Source organism: Phyllobates terribilis, unplaced genomic scaffold (assembly GCF_046119375.1).
Source record: "Phyllobates terribilis strain yellow unplaced genomic scaffold, ASM4611937v1 Scaffold_1__5_contigs__length_1240528914, whole genome shotgun sequence".
Taxonomy (NCBI): domain Eukaryota; kingdom Metazoa; phylum Chordata; class Amphibia; order Anura; family Dendrobatidae; genus Phyllobates; species Phyllobates terribilis.
In genome coordinates this window covers 718,671,836-718,693,062 of record NW_027362761.1, presented here as the reverse complement: position 1 = coordinate 718,693,062, position 21,227 = coordinate 718,671,836, and the positions used below count along the sequence as shown (strand labels likewise).

General features: G+C 45.2%; 1 protein-coding gene across 1 annotated transcript in view; it reads right to left on the bottom strand.

Annotated features, from left to right (window-relative positions):
• Nucleotides 1-15,345: 15,345 nt before the first annotated feature.
• The window catches only part of DOHH (deoxyhypusine hydroxylase), a 38,328-nt gene continuing 32,446 nt past the window's right edge, over nt 15,346-21,227 (bottom strand). Inside the window, exon 4 of the mRNA XM_073686296.1 lies at nt 15,346-15,972. Coding sequence (XP_073542397.1) covers nt 15,653-15,972 — 320 coding nt within the window. The 3' untranslated portion in view covers nt 15,346-15,652. The remainder of the gene's footprint in view (nt 15,973-21,227) is intronic.

Here is a 21,227-nt window from a genome sequence, read left to right as displayed (position 1 = left end):
ACTTTGCCAAGCTTACTGGATGAAGTGGGCGAAGTACCAGGTACAGAGTGCAGAAAAGTCTCTCTCCATTTGTTTTCAAATAGCACCCCGGAGGATTCAGGAGGCAACTGGAGGTCCTCGGCCTGGTTGGAGGGGTGCAGAGACTTGAAGGTAGCCACCGCCTTGATGGACTTATTGCCAGATTTGTTAGAGATGGAGGATCCTTGCTTAGGGACCAACTTCAGTCTGGTTTCTGAGAGGACACGTCTGCGAGACAGGGTGGTGCCTAAAGCCAGATCATTGGTACAATTGTCGAGACTGTGTGGGGACAATGCCTCCGCTTCCCTTCCTTCGGAGACTTCAGCGCACAGCGAGTCAGCGACAAGCAGATCTGGTGAAGAAGAAGAAGAAACTGCTGACTGTCCTCAAGATATGGGGACTGAACACCCCTTGCACCTCAGCAGTCCCCCAGGAAACACCATGCAGGATCTCCAGACCTGAGCGGGCACTAGATCTCTCGGCTCTGGACGACCTGTGGGTAAACCAGACAGCACCTGGAATGTGAACTTCTTCATGTGTAATGCTCCAATCTGGAGCTTAATTTGTACAGACATATTTTGACTGTTTCTGAGTGGGGCTCGTCCTTCCGCTGACAATGCCCAAACCGGCTTCTGGAGTTGTCGGACGGGAATCAAACACCGACTCTTCAAGGCTTTAAGCCCGAAACTTCCGGTTAATCAGAGGCCTTCACTTGCCACGGAGACAGTCATGGTCATCTGTGGAGGGGAAACACTAACGCCACAGGCAGCCTCTCCTACAGGCCTAATGTCTTGGGATTCTCCAACCTTCGCTGGACAAAGACCGTCAGGGGGTCCCAAACAACCGCAGCGAGACCGCAATCCGATTTTGTGACTGAGTTCTGGCCTCTGCTTTGCCTGACGAACATAGTCATCCTTCATGGATTCTGTGCGGAGAGCTGCCTCTACAGGCTGGGGAACAGGAGGTCTTTGGGAGGACAGAACCTGGCGTGACGGTTTACCTCTACGCCTTGCACGTCTGGACTGCCTCTTGAGGTTGGGAAGGAAAGTATTCTGTAGAGCATTGTCATCCTGTGTGGATTCTGTGTGGGCAGCAGTCTCTTCAGGCTGGAGAACTGGTAGGCTACCTACACACATTACCCATCGGGGCTGCTCCGGGATACTGGGAAGGGAAGCTTTAGCAGAAGCCTCAGGGTTAGGGTCATCAAAGACCAATAGAAAGGCCACCAGGAAGGCCTGCAGGTCAAAGACGATAGGATCCCATGCTTCCCATAAGGGGGTGATCCAATTCAAGCCATCACCCGCTAAATAGGACATCATGAATGCTACTTTCACCCGATCAGTGGGAAAATAGTGAGCATAGAATTTAAAATGCAGCATACATTGCTCCACAAACGCACGGCTTTGTTTTGGATCCCCATAGTACCGTGGTGGATCCGCAGGAATGAGTGCTGATAGCTCCATTTGGGCTGGTGCGTAAATCACCTGGACCTCAGCTTGAGAAATTTTTTTTTCTTGGTGCACGTATTCACCAGACAAGGATTCAAATGTCTCTGAGAGCGAAGGGCCATGGGGCTCAACGGGAACCATGGCCTGAGCAAACTGTTACGCTCGCGCCCGGACTGACTGGCATGAGCGTGATTAGTGATCCCACTGGACCATGAGCCGAGGAGTGCCTGGAGGGGCGTAACTAAGTATCAACCCGGTCCGACCAAGGTCGCACGGTGGCTCAGTCGACTCCGTGAACCAGGGAGGAACCGAGCAGAGGGACCAGGTGCTACTCCAGGTCAGACCCCGGTCACAGCTGTTGACCCACACCGGGGAATGCAGGAACAGGCAGGTTAGCTGGTATGCAGACAGGTGGGTACTGGCAGGCATGGCTGGTATGACGGCAGGTGGGTACTTAGCAGGCACGGCTGGTATGAAGGCAGGTGGGTACTGGCAGGCACGGCTGGTATGCAGACAAGCGGGTGCTGACAGGCACGGCTGGAATGCAGACAGGCGGGTGCTGACAGGCACGGCTGGAATGCAGACAGGCAGATACTGGCAGGTATGAACGCAGGCTGGATAGGGACGAGTACAGACTGGGATACAGGAACAGAGCCGCAGGTGCGGTGGACTAGCAGAGAAAAACCGCAGGAGCGGTGAACAAGCAGAGCGGGGCAAAACCGCAGGTGCGGTGAGCAAGCAGAGCGGAGCAAAACCGCAGGAGCAGTGAGCAAGCAGAGCGGAGCAAAACCGCAGGAGCGGTGAGCAAGCAGAGCGGAGCAAAACCGCAGGTGCGGTGAACAAGCAGAGCAGAGCAAAACCGCAGGTGCGGTGAACAAGCAGAGCGGAGCAAAACCGCAGGTGCGGTGAACAAGCAGAGCGGAGCAAAACCGCAGGTGCGGCGAACAAGCAGAGCGGAGCAAAACCGCAGGTGCGGCGAACAAGCAAAGCGGAGCAAAACAGCAGGTGCGGTGAACAAGCAGAGCAGAGCAAAACCACAGGTGCAGTGAACAAGCAGAGCGGAGCAAAACTGCAGGTGCGGTAAACAAGCGGAGCAGAGCGGAACCGCCGGAGCGGTGAACAAGCGGAGAACAGAACCGCAGGTGCGGTAAACAAGCGGAACAGAGCGGAACCGCCGGAGTGGTGAACAAGCAGAACAGAACAGAACCGCAGGTGCGGTAAACAAGCGGAGCAGAGCGGAGCCGCCGGAGCGGTGAACAAGCGGAGCAGAACAGAACCGCAGGTGCAGTAAACAAGCGGGAAGAGCGGAACCGCCGGAGCGGTGAACAAGCAGAGCAGAACAGAACCGCAGGTGCGGTAAACAAGCGGGAAGAGCGGAACCGCCGGAGCGGTGAACAAGCAGAGCAGAACAGAAGGTGAAGGCAGACTGGACAGGGCTCTGTACACATGGAACAGACTGGAAAATACAGGAAGATGGTTAGAACACAGGAGGTAGATACATAGGCAGGGAAAGGGGACAAGCAGAACCAGATACACACAAGGTACTTACAATGAAGTAGCAAGTGGACACAAAACTCACAAACAGAAGTACAGAGACAACGAGTTGGAGTTAGGTGCAGGTTCAGACACTGCAGGAAAAGGGAAGGTACGGACATAGAGAGAAACAAGTAACGGGTTAGGACACTGTTCAGACAGGAACTGAACCGGGAACAAGATACAGGAACGAGCCTGGGATCTCAGCCCCCAGGGTGGCGGAAACAGACTAGAAGTCAGAGATACAGGTAGCGGCCCTGGGTACTCAGCCCCCAGGGTGGCGGGAACAGACTAGATACAGGACAGGACCTGGCAACTCAGTTGCAAAGACAAACTGAGTGAAAGCGTTGCTCAGGCACCTCCTACTGGGTGGAGGGGGTTTAAGTATCCAGTGACTCACAGCAATAGGCTGGGGAAGCATTAGGACTGTGCACACAGTAGCTATAAGAAACAAGCAGAAAGCCGCGCCGACGCCCTAAGCAATCAGATAAGAGACATGGACACAGCAGGTACTGGAGCAAAGGGTGCAGCATGGACTGACAGGTACGATTGCGGTCTAGCATGGTGGGAGGTGGTGCACCATGCAAGCACATCACCAGGGATGTTACATATACCTCTACCACTGCACAAGTTAAAGTCAATTGATCTCTTTCGAGCGCATTTTCAATCCAGAACGATACAAGGCAGTGATGCCCTTTATCACCCCTATTGTATGTTCTAACCATGGAACACTTAGCTGTCGCAATACGCAGCAATTAAAGGAGTGAAACTCTGCTCTGAAGAGCACAAGCTAGCTCTTTTTGCAGATGACATCCTGTTATATATTACGTCCATTGTCACTAGTTTACCAAACATTATTTCCGAACTACATAAATTTGGATCTCTGAGTAACTTCAAAATGAACTCTTATAAATCTGAGATAATGAATATATCCTTACAACCATCACTGGTAGCCTAATTATGTTCATCCTTTCCATTTAAATGGCGTTCTGACTCACTCACCTATCTAGGAATAAAATTGACTGCAAAAACTTCACAACTATATGAGGCAAACTTTAAAAATGCTCTGCGAAAATTGGAATAAGTTACAATTGGCCTGGTTTGACAGAATTAATGCAATAAAAATGGATCTCTTACTGCGCCTCCTATATTTTTTCCAAATAATTCCTCTCTACCTTCCTGCTTCCTTTTTTTCTAGACTCAAAAAGGTGATCATTAGTTTTGCCTGGTCCCATAATCGTTCATGTATATCTTATTTCCTATTAAGTAAATACAAACAGGCAGGAGGAGTAGGTCTACCACATTTCGCTCTTTATAATGGTGCTTCACTAGGGACATGTACTTTAGATTTATTCAATCATATAAACAATAATAAATGGGTTAATATCGAAATGGCTCTTTCTCAATTCAGTCCATTAGCGGCTTTATGGTCAACAAGGGCGGTCGATGGGAGCAATGATCCTCTTCCTTTTCTATCCAGGAACCTTATTCTATCTGTCAGGGAGATATTAAGAAAATATGAACCATTTCTCCCAAACCCCTCTTCACCCCTTCCTTATCTACCATTTGTCACAAGAGAAGAGCTGACAGTCCAGCATATGTCTCTTTGAAAATTATCACCAACAGCAGAAGTGACTTGTAAAGCTACAACCTAATTAAAATGCAAGGGTCTTTCTCCCTGGCAGAGGCAGGGGATGATTAGACACTGGCTTTCGATCAACTTACATGTAGCTGTTGCAGATTGCTTCCCAGGATGAAAAAGGGAATTTAATAGAGGGTCCCAGGATGCCCGACACCGATATGAAATATGGAATAGCTCAAGTTCTGATAATAAGGGGACCTATATTTTTAGTGGCAGGATCAGCCAGGGAACAAGATGCTTATTTTTTGATAGCCGTAAGCCCCTCCAAGGAGCTGTAGCGCAAGAGCACCAGAATAACGGATCGCAGCTACGCCATGTGTGGTCTCTAAATGAAGGTAAAATCATAATAGAAAATAGGGTATCACTTTTGGACTTCTGGGATCAACCAGTGATAAGTTATCCCAAAACCAGATATCTTAAATAAAAGGTGCAGGCTAGAGCCCAGCCCCGTAATGTCAGCACAGGGGGTGTATGGGCAGACCTCCCCTTAGGCATAAGAGTCCACGGAGGATAGATAAGCATTCTTTGCCAGGGGGGTATAGATACTATAAGCAACAGATCACATTCGATAATGCTCAAATCAAATCGGGAAGCCCCTCCTCCAGCTATACTGATTCGTCCCTGCGAACTCTTCTGTAATCCTGTTTATTTTATGTAACTGTCTATTCTGTACTGTAAATGTCCATTTGTAAAATCTTGTATATATTTCATAGCACTGCCTCCCTTTTGGGTTAAATATAAAATTTAATAGTTCTGTTTCTTTTGTCCTGAAATCGTTCCCTCCCCCGAAGCCATATACGCTACCAGAACGCAGGCGTCCGCCCAGGCCTGTATTATATTTCAAATCTGTACGGTGGTGGCAGAGAATAATAATAATTGGGCTATTGTGAAGCTGACACTGACCGTACGGGGGGTGTATACACATATTCCATGCGTTGGAATCCGGAGGTGTAACGCCATACGCTCACTGGTCGCTTGCCGATACCTACGTAGTTAGTAGTCGGGATCGTGAGCTCACATATACCTGACGAAATCCTGACAGAGTGACGGCCACGGCGAGATATTGCGTGATCTCCCCAGTGTCGTCTCTGTGGAATAAAGGCCAAATTGACGGCAGCGGTGGGATATTGTGTGATCTCCCCGATGTCGTCTCTGTGAAACCCTGACACTATTCATCAGACATGGAAATAGATCACTTCACTTATCATCCATACCTGGTCCTTTAACACCATTATACACTGCTCAAAAAATAAAGGGAACACTTAAACAACAGAATATAACTCCAAGTAAATCAAACTTCTGTGAAATCAAACTGTCCACTTAGGAAGCAACACTGATTGACAATCAATTTCACATGCTGTTGTGCAAATGGAATAGACAATAGATGGAAATTATTGGCAATTATCAAGACACACTCAATAAAGGAGTGGTTCTGCAGGTGGGGACCACAGACCACATCTCAGTACCAATGCTTTCTGGCTGATGTTTTGGTCAGTTTTGAATGTTGGTTGTGCTTTCACACTTGTGGTAGCATGAGACGGACTCTACAACCCACAGAAGTTGCAGTGCAGCTCATCCAGGATGGCACATCAATGCGAGCTGTGGCAAGAAGGTTTGCTGTGTCTGTCAGCGTAGTGTCCAGAGGCTGGAGGCGCTACAAGGAGACAGGCCAGTACATCAGGAGACGTGGAGGGGGCCGTAGGAGGGCAACATCCCAGCAGCAAGTCCTCTATCTCTGCCTTTGTGCAAGGAGGAACAGGAGGAGCACTGCCAGAGCCCTGCAAAATGACCTCCAGCAGGCCACAAATGTGCATGTGTCTGCACAAATAGTTAGAAAACCCAACGTCCACAGATGAGGGTTGTGCTCACAGCCCAACATCGTGCAGGACGCTTGGCATTTGCCACAGAACACCAGGATTGGCAAAGTCGCCTCTTGCGCCCTGTGCTCTTCACAGATGAAAGCAGGTTCACACTGAGCACATGTGACAGACGTGACAGAGTCTGGAGACGCCGTGGAGAGCGATCTGCTGCCTGCAACATCCTTCAGCATGACCGGTTTGGCAGTGGGTCAGTAATGGTATGGGGTGGCATTTCTTTGGAGGGCCGCACAGCCCTCCATGTGCTCGCCAGAGGTAGCCTGACTGCCATTAGGTACCGAGAGGAGATCCTCAGACCCCTTGTGAGACCATATGCTAGTGCGGTTGGCCCTGGGTTCCTCCTAATGCAGGACAATGCCAGACCTCTTAGGAGTGTGTCAGCAGTTCCTGCAAGATGAAGGCATTGAAGCTATGGACTGGCCCGTCCGTCCCCCAGACCTGAATCCGATTGAGCACATCTGGGACATCATGTCTCGCTCCATCCACCAACGTTCCACCACAGACTGTCCAGGAGTTGGGGGATGCTTTAGTCCAGGTCTGGGAGGAGATCCCACAGGAGACCATCCGCAACCTCATCAGGAGCATGCCCAGTCATTGTAGGGAGGTTATACAGGCACGTGGAGGCCACACACAATACTGAGCCTCATTTTGACTTGTTTTAAGGACATTACATCAAAGTTGGATCAGCCTGTAGTGTGTTTTTCCACTTTAATTTTGGGGGTGACTCCAAATCCAGGCCTCCATTGGTTAATAAATTTGATTTCCATTGATGATTTTTGTGTGATTTTGTTGTCAGCACATTCAACTTTGTACAGAAGAAAGTATTCAATGAGAATATTTCATTCATTCAGATCTAGGATGTGTTATTTGAGTGTTCCCTTTATTTTTTTGAGCAGTGTATGATAATCCAGCTTTCCCTGCAGGTCTAAATAAAACAACATTCCTAAACAAACACAAACATCCTATCATATATGATTATTTAAATCAATCGGGAGTGAAACCAATACGAGATATATTCTCTGCCAATGACCCTCCTACAGATACCTGTTTTCTTTTATGAACAATTAAAAAGCTTTATCAACTCAATATCTAAATAAAATGACATTTTAAGACCACTCACTCCCTTTGAAAACCTGTGTCTGACGAGGAGCCCTCCGGACCACACTGTTTCCCTACTATGTAAGATATTTCAAGAGGGCCAAACAGTATCTCGAGGTCCTCCCTTGTTCTTCTCAAAGTGGGAGGAGTATTTGGGAAGACTTCTCTCCCCAGAGGATTGTGCTAGAATCCTTTTATTTACATTTAAATCATCGCTCTGTTCAGTATCACAGGAGAGGAGCTACAAGGTATTAACTAGATGGTATAGGTGTCCTTCCACCATCCACTCAATGTTCCCCACGACGCTGGACACTTGTTGGAGATGTTGGGAAGAGAAAGGCTTGTACACTCATATTTGGTGGTCGTGTCCACCTATTAAGAATTTTTGGCTCAAAATACTTGATCTATTTAAACTCTCCTTATATAGGGCGCAACCTTCTTTGGAGATAGTCTTATTATCATTAAGTGACATTTCAATATCAGGGTTTAAAAAGGATATGCTGAGACATTTCCGCACAGCAGCCAGGAATCTAATTCCTCGATATTGGAAACAAGAAAAAACACTGTTGACGCGCTCCCAGGGCCGTGGGGTACCCGATGCCGGGCCAGTAGATGCTGGAGTGCGGCTAAAGGGGGCCGCCGCTGCGGAACAGTCCTCTGAAGCTGGTGGTTTTGCAGCAATGATGGTACAACTCCCCACAGGAAGAGTTAGCTTCAGGCCAGTGTGTGGATGATGGTGGTTGTGCTGGGCGTTGTAGTGCAGTAGTAACCACAGAGTCAGTATAGTGCAGTCCCAGGGTCTTTACTCACGGTTATTGCAGTTCAAGTTACATGTACCAGTGCAACTTCCCTCGGTGTGCTGCGCTTACTCAGTGAGGGGCTCAGTCCACCCCCAGGTATTTCCAGTGTATTTAACAGGACCCCGTTCTGTATACCGTCCTCAGTCGTCTTCCTGCGCTGGCTCTCACCCTCCTGCCCTGCGCCTCACAGTCAGTGTCCCAAGCCGGTGACCTCGGGTCTTGGCGGGCGACCTGCAGTCCCCTGGGCCCTATGTGGCCACCTTTTCGGCGATTGTTAACTGGTAGTGGGCAACTGCCTGAAAGTACAGACGCCTCCGGTTGCTAGCTGAGGCTTGAATTACTCCTCTACTAGTTAAGGGGCCGGTCCCCTCTGCGGCTTGATCCTTCCACGTGCCTGCAGATTCAGGCATACGGGTGGCCTCCAGTACTTCCCGTACCCCTAGGATCCCTTCTCTCCTTCAGTCCTGGGCCTCACAGGCTAGGCCCACCTCCGGATCAGAGCTCCTGCAGAGCCCCTGCTCTGTCACTTCTCCTCCTCTGACTGTCTGCTTCTAGATGGTTCCATCCCCTTTTATGCTGCTTCTGGCAAGTGCTCCCCTTTTCTACTTCCTCCACCCCATCCACTACATGGTTCCCCCTCACTTGTGGTTCCTCCCCACTCCAGCCAGGGATCAGGGACTGTGCTCTCCCGTAGGAGCAATCTCGCCCTGCCCTCGGAAATGTGGTGTAGTGAATGCAGGTGTTAGGGTCCTGAGCCATACTCCTTCCTTACCTGAGAGTGAGGTACCACACCTCTGGATGAGATGCAATACTTCTGTAGCAACCGAACCCTCGGGGGCACCACACTGTCGTGCTCCGAATTTGTATCTGAGCTCAACAACATATTTAGAATGGAACAATTAATAGGTCAGATCACAGGAAACGCAGATACGATCTACAATACTTGGGCCCCTTGGATCGCGTTCAGATAAACGCCAGACTTGGCCTCCTGGCTAAACGAGATTCAGTTTTATTTATCTCAATAACAGTCAGAATTGATAGAGACTTTACAAGGAGAATCAAAGATCAGACTCTCTTTAGATCATCAGAGAGCCCATGGATACATTTGGGGAGACCAGGTTGGAACGATGAAGTCACCTGGCCCCACGGATACGTTGTTTGGAGTTACCAGGTGGGACCCACTGGTTGCCTGGAACCCATGGAGACATTCGGATAAGCCAGTCATCTGGGCCCATGGAAACTCTCGACCCTCAGGTCTCCTGGCCTTGTAACTCGATGGACTGTCAGCTTCCTAAGCTTGTTGCTACCTCGTCTCGGTGAGGGCCCACCAAATGTTGGGGGCCACTGGTTGAAGTAGTTGGCCCTGGAAGTCCCAAAGTCACAGTTTTTCTATCCCAGGCGGGCAAGCAGAAGGGTGAGACTGTAATGTTGTACCATCTTGGGTACTTGCTGGGACTGTTCTATGTGTTTATTGTCCGTTTGGTGGTTCAATAAAGTATTGCCACACTGTTTTACCCTCACCCTGTGTTGAGTAGTATTATGCCCAGGGAAGACCCCGGGTCTTCACAATAAATTTTTTTTGTTAGGAAGTTAGGTTTAAAAGTTGACCGACAATTTCTCAGAGGTCTATAATTCCATTTTGGAACCTAGACCACTCAAGAAATTTATCTTGATGTGTGGTGAGCACCTTGAACCCACAGCATTGATCTGTTAAAATGAAAAAAATTATTTTTCCCACAAAAATGTTTTTTAGCCCCCATTTTTTTTCATTTTCACAAGGCTAGTAAAGAGAAATGGACCCCATAAATTACTCCATTTTGTGTTGGGTGGTATGATGATAAAGCATAGTTTAAGTTTTTTGCCTCTTTTTTTTTTTTTGACAGTGTTCACTGAAGGGGTTAACTAGTGGGACAGTTTTATAGGTCCTGGACGTTCCCGACGCAGGGATACCAAATGTGTACTTTTACATAGATGTATTTATTGGATTAATGTTTTTTCATTTTTTTTTTATACATTGTCAACTGTCCCTACCCTGATCTAATACTCTGCAATGCTTCTACATTGCAAAACAATTGGATCAGCTTCTTGCATGCAGAGTGGAGGCAGGTCAGCTTCTGCTCTGAGTGGCCCCGCGGTCACCATGGAGACCATTGGCGCAACGCGATCGCATTGTACCGATGGAAGCAGAGAGGGATCTCCCTCCCTCTGGGAAGGCCATCGATGTTGCTGTCACTATTGACAGAGGCATCAGAGGAGTTAAAAGTTCACGATCGGTGATAGCACTGATTCGTGGGTGTTGGTGCAGGGTTTCAGCAACTGTCTCCTTCCCCACCATCCTGTAGAATGTAAGCCCACAAGGGCAGGGTCCTCTTCTCTCTGTACCAGTCTATCATTGTTTACTTGTCACTGTAAGTGATATCTGTATTTGGTATGTAACCCCTTCTTATGTACAGTGCCATGGAATCAATGGAGCTATATAAATAATTACAATCATATAGAGCCAACACCCACACTCGAATGAGGCAGCGCTCAGCGTGAGACCGTGTGATCGAGAAGTACAGTGCTGGCCAAAAGTATTGGCACCCCTGCAATTCTGTCAGATAATTCTCAGTTTCTTCCTGAAAATGATTGTAATCACAAATTATTTGGTTTTATTCTCTTCATTTAATTTGTCTTCAATGAAAAAAACACAAAAAGAATTGTCCTAAAGCCAAATTGGATATAATTCCACACCAAACCTAAAAAAAAAGGGGGGTGGACAAAAGTATTGGCACCCTTTGAAAAATCATGTGATGCTTCTCTAATTCGTGTAATTAACAGCACCTGTAACTTACCTGTGGCACCTAACAGGTGTTGGCAATAACTAAATCACACTTGCAGCCAGTTAACATGGATTAAAGTTGACTCAACCTCTGTCCTATGTCCTTGTGTGTACCACATTGAGCATGGAGAAAAGAAAGAAGACCAAAGAACTGTCTGAGGACTTGAGAAACCAAATTGTGAGGAAGCATGAGCAATCTCAAGGCTACAAGTCCATCTCCAAAGACCTGAATGTTCCTGTGTCTTCCGTGCGCAGTGTCATCAAGAAGTTTAAAGCCCATGGCACTGTGGCTAACCTCCCTAGATGTGGACGGAAAAGAAAAATTGACGAGAGATTTCAACGCAAGATTGTGCGGATGGTGGATAAAGAACCTCGACTAACATCCAAACAAGTTAAAGCTGCCCTGCAGTCCGAGGGTACAACAGTGTCAACCCATACTATCCGTCGGCGTCTGAATGAAAAGGGACTGTATGGTAGGATACCCAGGAAGACCCCACTTCTTACCCCGAGACATAAAAAAGCCAGGCTGGAGTTTGCCAAAACTTACCTGAGAAAGCCTAAAACGTTTTGGAAGAATGTTCTCTGGTCAGATGAGACAAAAGTAGAGCTTTTTGCGAAAAAGCATCAACATAGAGTGTACAGGAAAAAAAAAAAGAGGCATTCAAAGAAAAGAACACGGTCCCTACAGTCAAACATGGCGGAGGTTCCCTGATGTTTTGGGGTTGCTTTGCTGCCTCTGGCACTGGACTGCTTGACCGTGTGCATGGCATTATGAAATCTGAAGACTACCAACAAATTTTGCAGCATAATGTAGGGCCCAGTGTGAGAAAGCTGGGTCTTCCTCAGAGATCATGGGTCTTCCAGCAGGACAATGACCCAAAACACACTTCCAAAAGCACTATAAAATGGTTTTAGAGAAAGCACTGGAGACTTCTAAGGTGGCCAGCAATGAGTCCAGACCTGAATCCCATAGAACACCTGTGGAGAGATATCAAAATGGCAGTTTGGAGAAGGCACCCTTCAAATATCAGGGACCTGGAGCAGTTTGCCAAAGAAGAATGGTCTACAATTCCAGCAGAGCATTGTAAGAAACTCATTGATAGTTACCGGAAGCGGTTGTTCGCAGTTATTTTGGCTAAAGGTTGTGCAACCAAGTATTAGGCTGAGGGTGCCAATACTTTTGTCTGGCCGAGTTTTGTGTGAAACGATCAATGATTTGGTTTTTGCTTCATTCTCTTTTGTGTTTTCCCTTGCAAGCAAATTCAATGAAGAAGATAATACCAAAGAATTTGTGATTGCAATCATTTTCAGGAAGAAACTGAGTATTATCTGACAGAATTGCAGGGGTGCCAATACTTTTGGCCAGCACTGTATATGCAGTTGTTTGCGGTAACACAGCTCCCGCAGCGCCGTACATATACGGTACGTTGGGAAGGGGTTAATATACTGTGTATCAATTTGCTTTTTTATGTTGAGGTCTTTCTATTTTGATTAAATAAAAGTAATATTTTAGGTGATATGTAAATTAACACAAATCTAAATACATTATTGAAGTACCCTTTGAACTTATGACAGACTCCTTCCGAAAAAGACTGAATGCTATCAGCATGGCACATCTAGAATTAGCAATCTTTACCCACTCTTTCTTGCACTAGCTCTCCAAATTTGTCTGGATGCAAGGGCATCTCCTGTGTACAGCGCCCCCTTCAGGTCAATATGTGCTTAAGCGTCTGTGTACCTGGTTCTTAGTTCGATTTTAGCTTTACATAGTTCCAAAGTAATCTCTTCATATTCTTGTTCATTTGTTTTCAGAAATACCCTTCTCAAATTTAGGAGAGTGATCTAAATGAAATTTATTCCACTCTAAGAAAACCACTTCCTCTTGAAATAGGGATGCTTCTTTACATTGACACAGACCTCTAAACAAACACCTATTTTCCTCATATGATCCTAATGAGGTAATAGCTCAAAAAAGACATTTCTTTCTCGAGTATTTTTTTTTCCCCCTAAGTATCTGATACTTAAAGAAGTTGTCTACTACTTGGACAACTCTGTCATATCTCATGCTTGGCCCCGCAAAAATAAAATAGTTTATACTCCCCTTCCGTGCAAGCGCAGTGTCGGCACTCGCAGTCCCAGGGTTCTCGTGCAGTTATGACGGGTGAGCCCGGCGCCTAATCAGCGCCGGCGTCAATGTCTCTGCCTTTTGTTGAATTTAACATGAAGAGGAAGTCCAGGCTGCAACGGATCTCTGACTCCCTCTTCAATTTGTACGAAGCCGGGGACAGTGACGCCATCGTTGATTGGGCGCCGGGCTCATGTGTCACAACAACCGCACTAGAGCACCAAGACCGAGAGTACAGACAGCGCTGGAACGGCACAGGCATGGGATGGGAGTAAAAGCTTTTTATTTTATCGAGACCACACATTTAGATCAAGAAGGGGTTGTCCTAATAGTTGACAACCATTTTAAAACCAACAATTCATAAGTTGTAGTGCATTCTGTAAAAAGAAAAAAAAAAACACCCCCAAATCCTCTTATAATTTGGATTATTAGGAGAGGACTTTTTACTCATCTATGGTGGCAGATCACATAAAAAATATCCACAGACCCTTTTCTTGGTCATCAGGGTTCGTTAGTGTTTGTATATTTTACACGGCTTTTGATGTAGCCCACAGACAGAAAAAGGTTGGACACCCCTGATCTATATGGTTCTAGAAATGTTGCAAAGTATTATAAAAATTGTATTCGTATTCCCTAGATGACAGCATATAGAAATCTGCAAAGCTTGCAGTTTAGACTGTGCATAATAATGATGTATAACGAGTATGTTACTTGGAGTTCACAGTGTGCAATATAAGGTGAAAAAAATATTTTTTATAACCCCCACCCAAAAAACTCCACTATATTTCCCTTTGGTGTGCACACATGTAATGTTTGACTACTAACAATAAAATGTGCAAAATATTTTACAGTTGCATTTAAATTTCCGGTATGTGGAGACTTATCTTTTGTCATAAAAAAAATTACATCTTGCCCATCTCACAAATGAGGAAGCACACTTTCTCTGCCACACAAGCTTTGGTTTCAGGATTTTTCTTCAGTTGCAAAATTAAGACAAAAGGTGTATTAAAGTGCCATCCTTGTTTGCAGTATGTGAAAAACAAAAACTGCTGGTATTAAAGGAATTGCTACCGCAGCATATTACAGATCAATCAATGCACAGTCACACAGACTCGGCAGGTCCATCATTTCCCGATCATTTGTATAATTGGATTATTACTCCCAGACACACTACCACTCTCCCTTTTAATGTGCTTCAGTGCTGCAACAATTCACCATAATCAAAGTTAAGCCTTTTTCTGTCTTTATGTGTAATGAGTAGTGTTAAGCGAGCGTGCCCAGTTAACCCTTTTACCGAGCAAGCTTGGGTGCTGCCCGAGTATTTTCGGCATGCTCAACAACTATGTTCGAGCTGCGGCAGCTGCATGTGTCGGGGCTGTTAGCAGCAATACATGCAGGGATTGCCTATCTAACAGCCCCGACACATGCAGCCGCCGCAGCTCGAACATAGTTGTTGAGCATGCCGAAAATACTCAGGCAGCACCGAGTAATGAGCTGTGCTTTGATCACCTACACCTAAGCTATAAAATCCTAAAATGGCCACGGCTTAGCTAGTTCTCCTCTTTTGTAGTGATTTTGATAGTCCCCACTGCCTCGCTGCACTAAACCGTGTGATAGCTGTAAGACATTACAGGGGAAAGGCACGGGTCCGTGTCTGACGACATGAGCCGCTCTCTGGCTGCTTCAATTTTCAGCAGTGTGTAAAATGGCACCAGGTATTTTTATTATTACTCTTTTTCAGTCCTCTCAAAACAAACTGCAAATTGTTAAAATTCATAGGGATCTAGGAAATTCCACTCCAAGTAAAAAAGCAAAATAGTGTGCCTTTTCAGCAGGCAAACAAACGGAGCATTGCACCGCAGTGGCGTGTAAAAGCCGCTACTTCCCCCCACCCCCCTCCCTCATGGCAAGCAAATGCCAAACTTTGTGCTAGCCTTGCCCAGACACCAAACAGTGTGCTATGGGGGTCACACAGTCAAAGTATGAAATTTAATCGATAACTATTGGTTACACTATAGGCACATTTAAGTTAATTTTGTGTAAAGAATTGATCAGACAGGACAAATCAAGAATAGGGAATTAAGCCATGACTATATGCCTATTGGATAACAATGCTTTGTCATTATGCATTAAGCACATAAATATTTGTAAAGCTTCAGTACGATAGTCTCCCCGAACATAAAGTACAATATTTAAATTTAATCCTGTACTGGAAACCATATTCATTTTTTTATTTTAAAGTTTAAGGCTTGTATAAGTAGCATCCTCTATAAATATTTAGTATCCCAAATTAGGAGGCCAGCTCCTGGATTTGGCTAAGACCATTAGCATACTGGAAGTCTCCACTGTTCTCATATTCATACATATCCAAAGCCACTTCACAGCTCTCTCTAACCACCTGTTCTAGGTCCCCCACATGTGTTCTAAGTGCTTTTAAACAGTCTTCTTGAGCAATGGATCCTAATGCTTCAGCGCACTCATGACGGACCATTGGATTCTCCTGCAATCGATCCAATGCTGCCGCAAGCCCTGGAACTGCTGCTTCATGCTGCATTTGACCCAAGACATATCCAATTTCATGACGGAAAAGTGAACCTCCACACTGTAGACCTGAAATAAACCAAAATGTATTACTATATATACACACACACAGCACTGCATAGAGAATACATTATTCAGAATTGCTAAACTTTTTAGGTGAACAAAATGGAGACCTATAAGCAATTATCCCTTGCTTGACTGAAGTCCCAACTGCAACCAGCTTTGTGTATGTAGAGAGTTTTCCAGGAGTTTAAACAACTGATCGCCTAAGGCTAGTTTAAGCCATTAATATCAGACTGGTGGGGATTAGTGTTGAGCGAACGTGCTATCCGAGCATGCTCAGGTGTCGGCCGAGTATCTTGGGCATGTTCTGCTAATATATGTTTGTCTCCCTGCGTGTGACAGACAGACGCAACACATGCGAGGATAGCCTGTTAGTTAGTTAATCCTCGCATATGTTGCATCTGTCTACCACCACAAAACATGCAGCAACAGTGAGACAAACATATTAGTACAGCACGCTGAAGATACTCAGATAGCACATTATCCTTAAAGCGTTCGCTTAACACTAATCAGCTCTTCATAGATCCTGCGACTGGGAAGCTAATAGGAGTACAGCACTGGGACACAACACTATGTACTGGTGGCTTTCCAGTACTGCCACTACATATAGTGTATGGCACTGTGGTTCCCTGCCTTTGTACACTATTTATGGCTACCACAGGACCAACAGCTGACCAGCTGTCAGACCCCCACTGATCTGATATTGATGACCTATCATAAAAGTAGCTCATCAATATCTATGTCTTGGACCCTTTTAACTACATCCAGACAGGTCTGACATTTAACCCCTTTACCCCCCAAGGTGGTTTGCATGTTAATGACCAGGCCAATTTTTACAATTCTGACCACTGTCACTTTATGAGGTAATTACTCTGGAACGCTTCAATGGATCCCACTGATTCTGAGATTGTTTTTTCGTGACATTGTACTTCATGATGGTGGTAACATTGCTTCGATATGACTTGCGTTTGTGAAAAAAAACGGAAATTTGACGAAAATTTTGCAATTTTCAAACTTTGAATTTTTATGCCCTTAAATCAGAGCTATGTCACACAAAATAGTTAATAAATAACATTTCCCACATGTCTACTTTACATCAGCACAATGTTGGAACCAATTTTTTTTATTTTTTTTTGTTAGGAAGTTATAAGGGTTAAAAGTTGATCAGAGTTTTCTCATTTTTCAACAAAATTTACAAAACCAATTTTTTTAAGGGACCACATCACATTTGAAGTGACTTTGAGGGGCCTTTATGATAGAAAATACCCAAAAGTGACACTATTCTAAAAAGTGCACCCCTCAAGGTGCTCAAAACCACATTCAAGAACTTTATTAACCCTTCAGGTGCTTCACAGGAATTTTTGGAATGTGGAAGAAAAAAAATGAACATTTAACTTTTTTCACAAAAATGTTACTTTGGACCCCAATTTTTTTTATTTTGCAAGGGTAACAGGAAAAAATGGACCCCAAAATTTGTTGTGCAGTTTCTCCGGAGCACGTCGATACCCAATATGTGGGAAAACTACTGTTTATACGCACGGCAGGGTTTGGAAGGGAAGGAGCGCCATTTGACTTTTTGAATGTAAAATTTGCTTGAATAATTAGCAGATGCCATTTTGCGTTTGGAGAGCCCTTGATGTGCCTAAACAGTGGAAACCCCCACAAGTGGCACCATTTTGGAAACTAGACCCCTCAGGGAACTTATCTAGATGTGTGGTGAGCACCCTGAACCCCCAGGTGCTTCACAGAAGTTTATAACATGGAGCCGTAAAATAAAAAAAAATAAAAATCTAACTTTTTCCACAAAAATTATGTTTTAGCCTCAAATTTTTTATTTTCACAACGGTAGGAGAAAATGGACCCCAAAAACGTTTGTGCAATTTCTACCGAGTACGCCAATACCCCATATGTGAGAAAAAATATACAGTGTTTTGGTGTACGGCAGAGTTCAGAAGGGAAGGAGCACTGTGTGACTTTTTGAACGCAAAACTAGCTGGAATGGAGAGCGGACGACATGTCGCGTTTGGAGAGCCCCTGATGCGCCTAAGTAGTGGAAACCCTCCACAAGTGACCGCATTTTGGAAACTAGAACCCTCAAGGATTTTATCAAGGGGTATAATAAACATTTTGAACCCAGAGGTACGACACAGAATTTGATAACATTAAGTCATCATATTGAATAAGTTGTCATTAGTCTTGAGCGCAAGTGCTCGCTACTTGAGTTTGCATTGGGTATTCGGGTATGCACCATGTATCGCAGGTGCTCAAGTGACATGCTCGAGTACCCACCCCGCATGTTTCACTGTTATTAGACACCCAAAAAAAAACAAACATGCGGGGGATCGCTTGTGCATGGCAGGCAATCCTTGCAACTTTTTTTTGGCCACAAAGCATATGGGGCAGAGATTCGAGCACCCGCGATACTCCGTGCATACCCGAGACCCCGATGCAAACTCAAGTAGCGAGCACATGCGCTCAACAATGGTTGCCATATCGTCATTTTTTTTTTTTAACTTGACTTTTGAAAAAATTTACAACCCCAACTCTAGAGTTTATTTTTCACGCAACTGCTCATGCGGTATAAGTGATTAGACGACTTTTATTCTTCGGATCAGTGCGATTACAGCGATACCAGATTTATATCGGGTTTTTATGATTGACAGCTGTCATGCATCTTTTATTTATTTTTTTTTAAAAGACTAGTTTTTGCATATTTCGGTAACAGTCATGTGATGGCTTGTTTTTTGCGGGACAAGTTGACGTTTTTATTGGTACCATTTTTGGGCACGTGACATTTTGTGATCGCTTTTTTATTCCGATTTTTGGGAGGCAGAACAAAAACCAACAATTCAGGATTTTTTTTATTTTTTATGCCGTTCTGCGTGTGGTAAAATTGATAAGGCATCTTTATTCTTCGGGTCAGTATGTTTACAGCGGTACCGCATTTATATATTTTTTTATGTTTCGCAGCTTTTACACAAACTATTTTATAGAAAAAAAGAATTGTTTTTGTATTGCTTTATTCTGAGTGCTATAACTTTTATTTTTCGGATGATGGAGATGTATGGCGGCTTGTTTTTTTGAGGGACAAGATGAAGTTTTCAGCGGTACCATTTTTATTTACATTCGTCTTTTTGATCGCGTGTTATTCCATTTTTTGTTTGGCGGTATGATGATAAAGCATTGTTTTTTGCTTCGTTATTTATTTATTTTTTACAGTGTTCACTAAAGGGGCGAACTAGTGGGACAGTTTTATAGGTCAGGTCATTCCGGCCGCGGCGATACCAAATACGTGTACTTTGTTTTGTTTTTTTTCCATAATAAATATTATGGGTACAATATATTTTTATTTTTGGGGGATTTTTTTTTCATTTTTTTAAAAATATTTTTACAATTTTTTTTTTTTTTTTTTTTTTATCTTTCTGGCACTTTCTTTTACTTTTAAACTTTGTCCCACTATGGGACTTTCACTTTTTGAAGCCTGATCGGCTGTATAGCATAGGAATGCAGCAGCTCCCTATGCTATCCAGGATGTCAGCGCTGCACAGGGAGAAGTTACTTTGGTCATGCACTGCGCAGGACCAAAGTAACTTCCTGCTGTCTGGTGACCCGAATGTTGTCATGACGACATCAGGTCACCATGACAACATCCGGGAGCCGCCGCAGACAGCGCGGGACACCGGCAGAGGAGGCACGTATCAGCGCTTACCTCCCCTTGCCCCCGCAATGCTGCGATCGACTTCGATCGCAGCATTTTGGGGGTTAATGTGCCAGCAGCGGTGCAGGACTGCTCCTGGCACATAGCACCGGGTGTCAGCTGTGACAATCAGCTGACACACGGCGGCGATCTCCCCGCACTGCTTGTGTGTGGGCGCGATCGCAGCGCAAGTAATAGTACGTAGCTGGTCCATAAGGCCCAGGGCGCAGCTACGTACTATTACTGACAGGATCGTAAAGGGGTGAAAGCTTTAAATCATCTTTTAGGGACCCTATATGACAGAAAATAACATTTTAAAACTGCACCCTTCAAAACCACATTCAAGAAGTTGATAAGCACCTGAAGGGTTTAACAGGAATTAAAGAGGTTGTCCACTAGAATAAATAATGCCCCCATGTATTTAAACATTGGAAAGAAGTGTTTTTCTAAATACTTTCCATTGCCATTTGTGCTGGTGACCGCTCACTGGGCATCACTTGACCCCGGTTGCAGCCTGCTCTGACATCCGCTGATGTCCAGTCAAGTCCCGGGAACCCAGAGGCGTAACCCAGTGGCACGCACCCACTTGACTGGGCTGTGGGCGGTGTTTCACCACACATCACAGTCCAGTATCCAGCATGTGCTTGCGGCCAATGAATGCAGAGGAGAGAGGGAAAGCATGCGCTGGATACTGGGCCATGACGTGCAGTGAAACCCCGCCCACAGCCCAGTCAATCAGGGGGGGGGGGGGTGGCACTGGGTCACGCCTCTGAGTGTCTTGACGGGACATCAGCGGATGAGCAGGCTGCAACCGGGGTCACGTGATGCCCAGTGAGCGGTCAGAGATGGCGCTGCTCACAGGCACAAATGACAATGGAAGGTATTTAGAAAAACACTTATTTCCAATGTTTAAATCTATGGGGGCATTATTTATGGTAGTGGATAGCCCCTTTAATGCAACGTGGAAGGAAAAAAAACAAACATTTTTTACTATTTTTTTTCACAAAAATGTTACGTTAGCACCAAATTTTTGATTTTCACTAAGGTAACAGGAGAAAATGGAGCCCAAAATGAATTGTGCAATTTCTCCGGAGTAAGTAGTTTTCCCCCACATATGGGGTATCTACAGTTTGGACGCATTTGGAGAGCCTATGATGTGCTTAAACAGTGGGAACCCCCCCCACAATTGACCCCATTTTGGAAACTAGACCCATCAAGGAATGTATCTAGATGTGTGGTAAAAAGTTTATAGACGTAGAGCCGTGGACAAAAACAAACAAAATTTTCTGAACCCATGACAGCATCACGAGAGGGGGAGGGGGGGGGGGGGGGGAATCAGTTCTTCAAGAAAAGGAACCCTACAGGATAAAAAGGGAAGTACCTTTCCCTAGCATCAGTTGGATTACAAAAGCACGAAAGGACCTCCAATGGTTATTACAAAAATTTAAAAAAAACACCAACACCACTTATCTTAAATTCAAAACGTGAACTTATAACTCTTGTGAAAGGAGTGCTCACACACACGTGACAGAAGGGAAAATCAGGGTGCTGTCATGGGTTACGA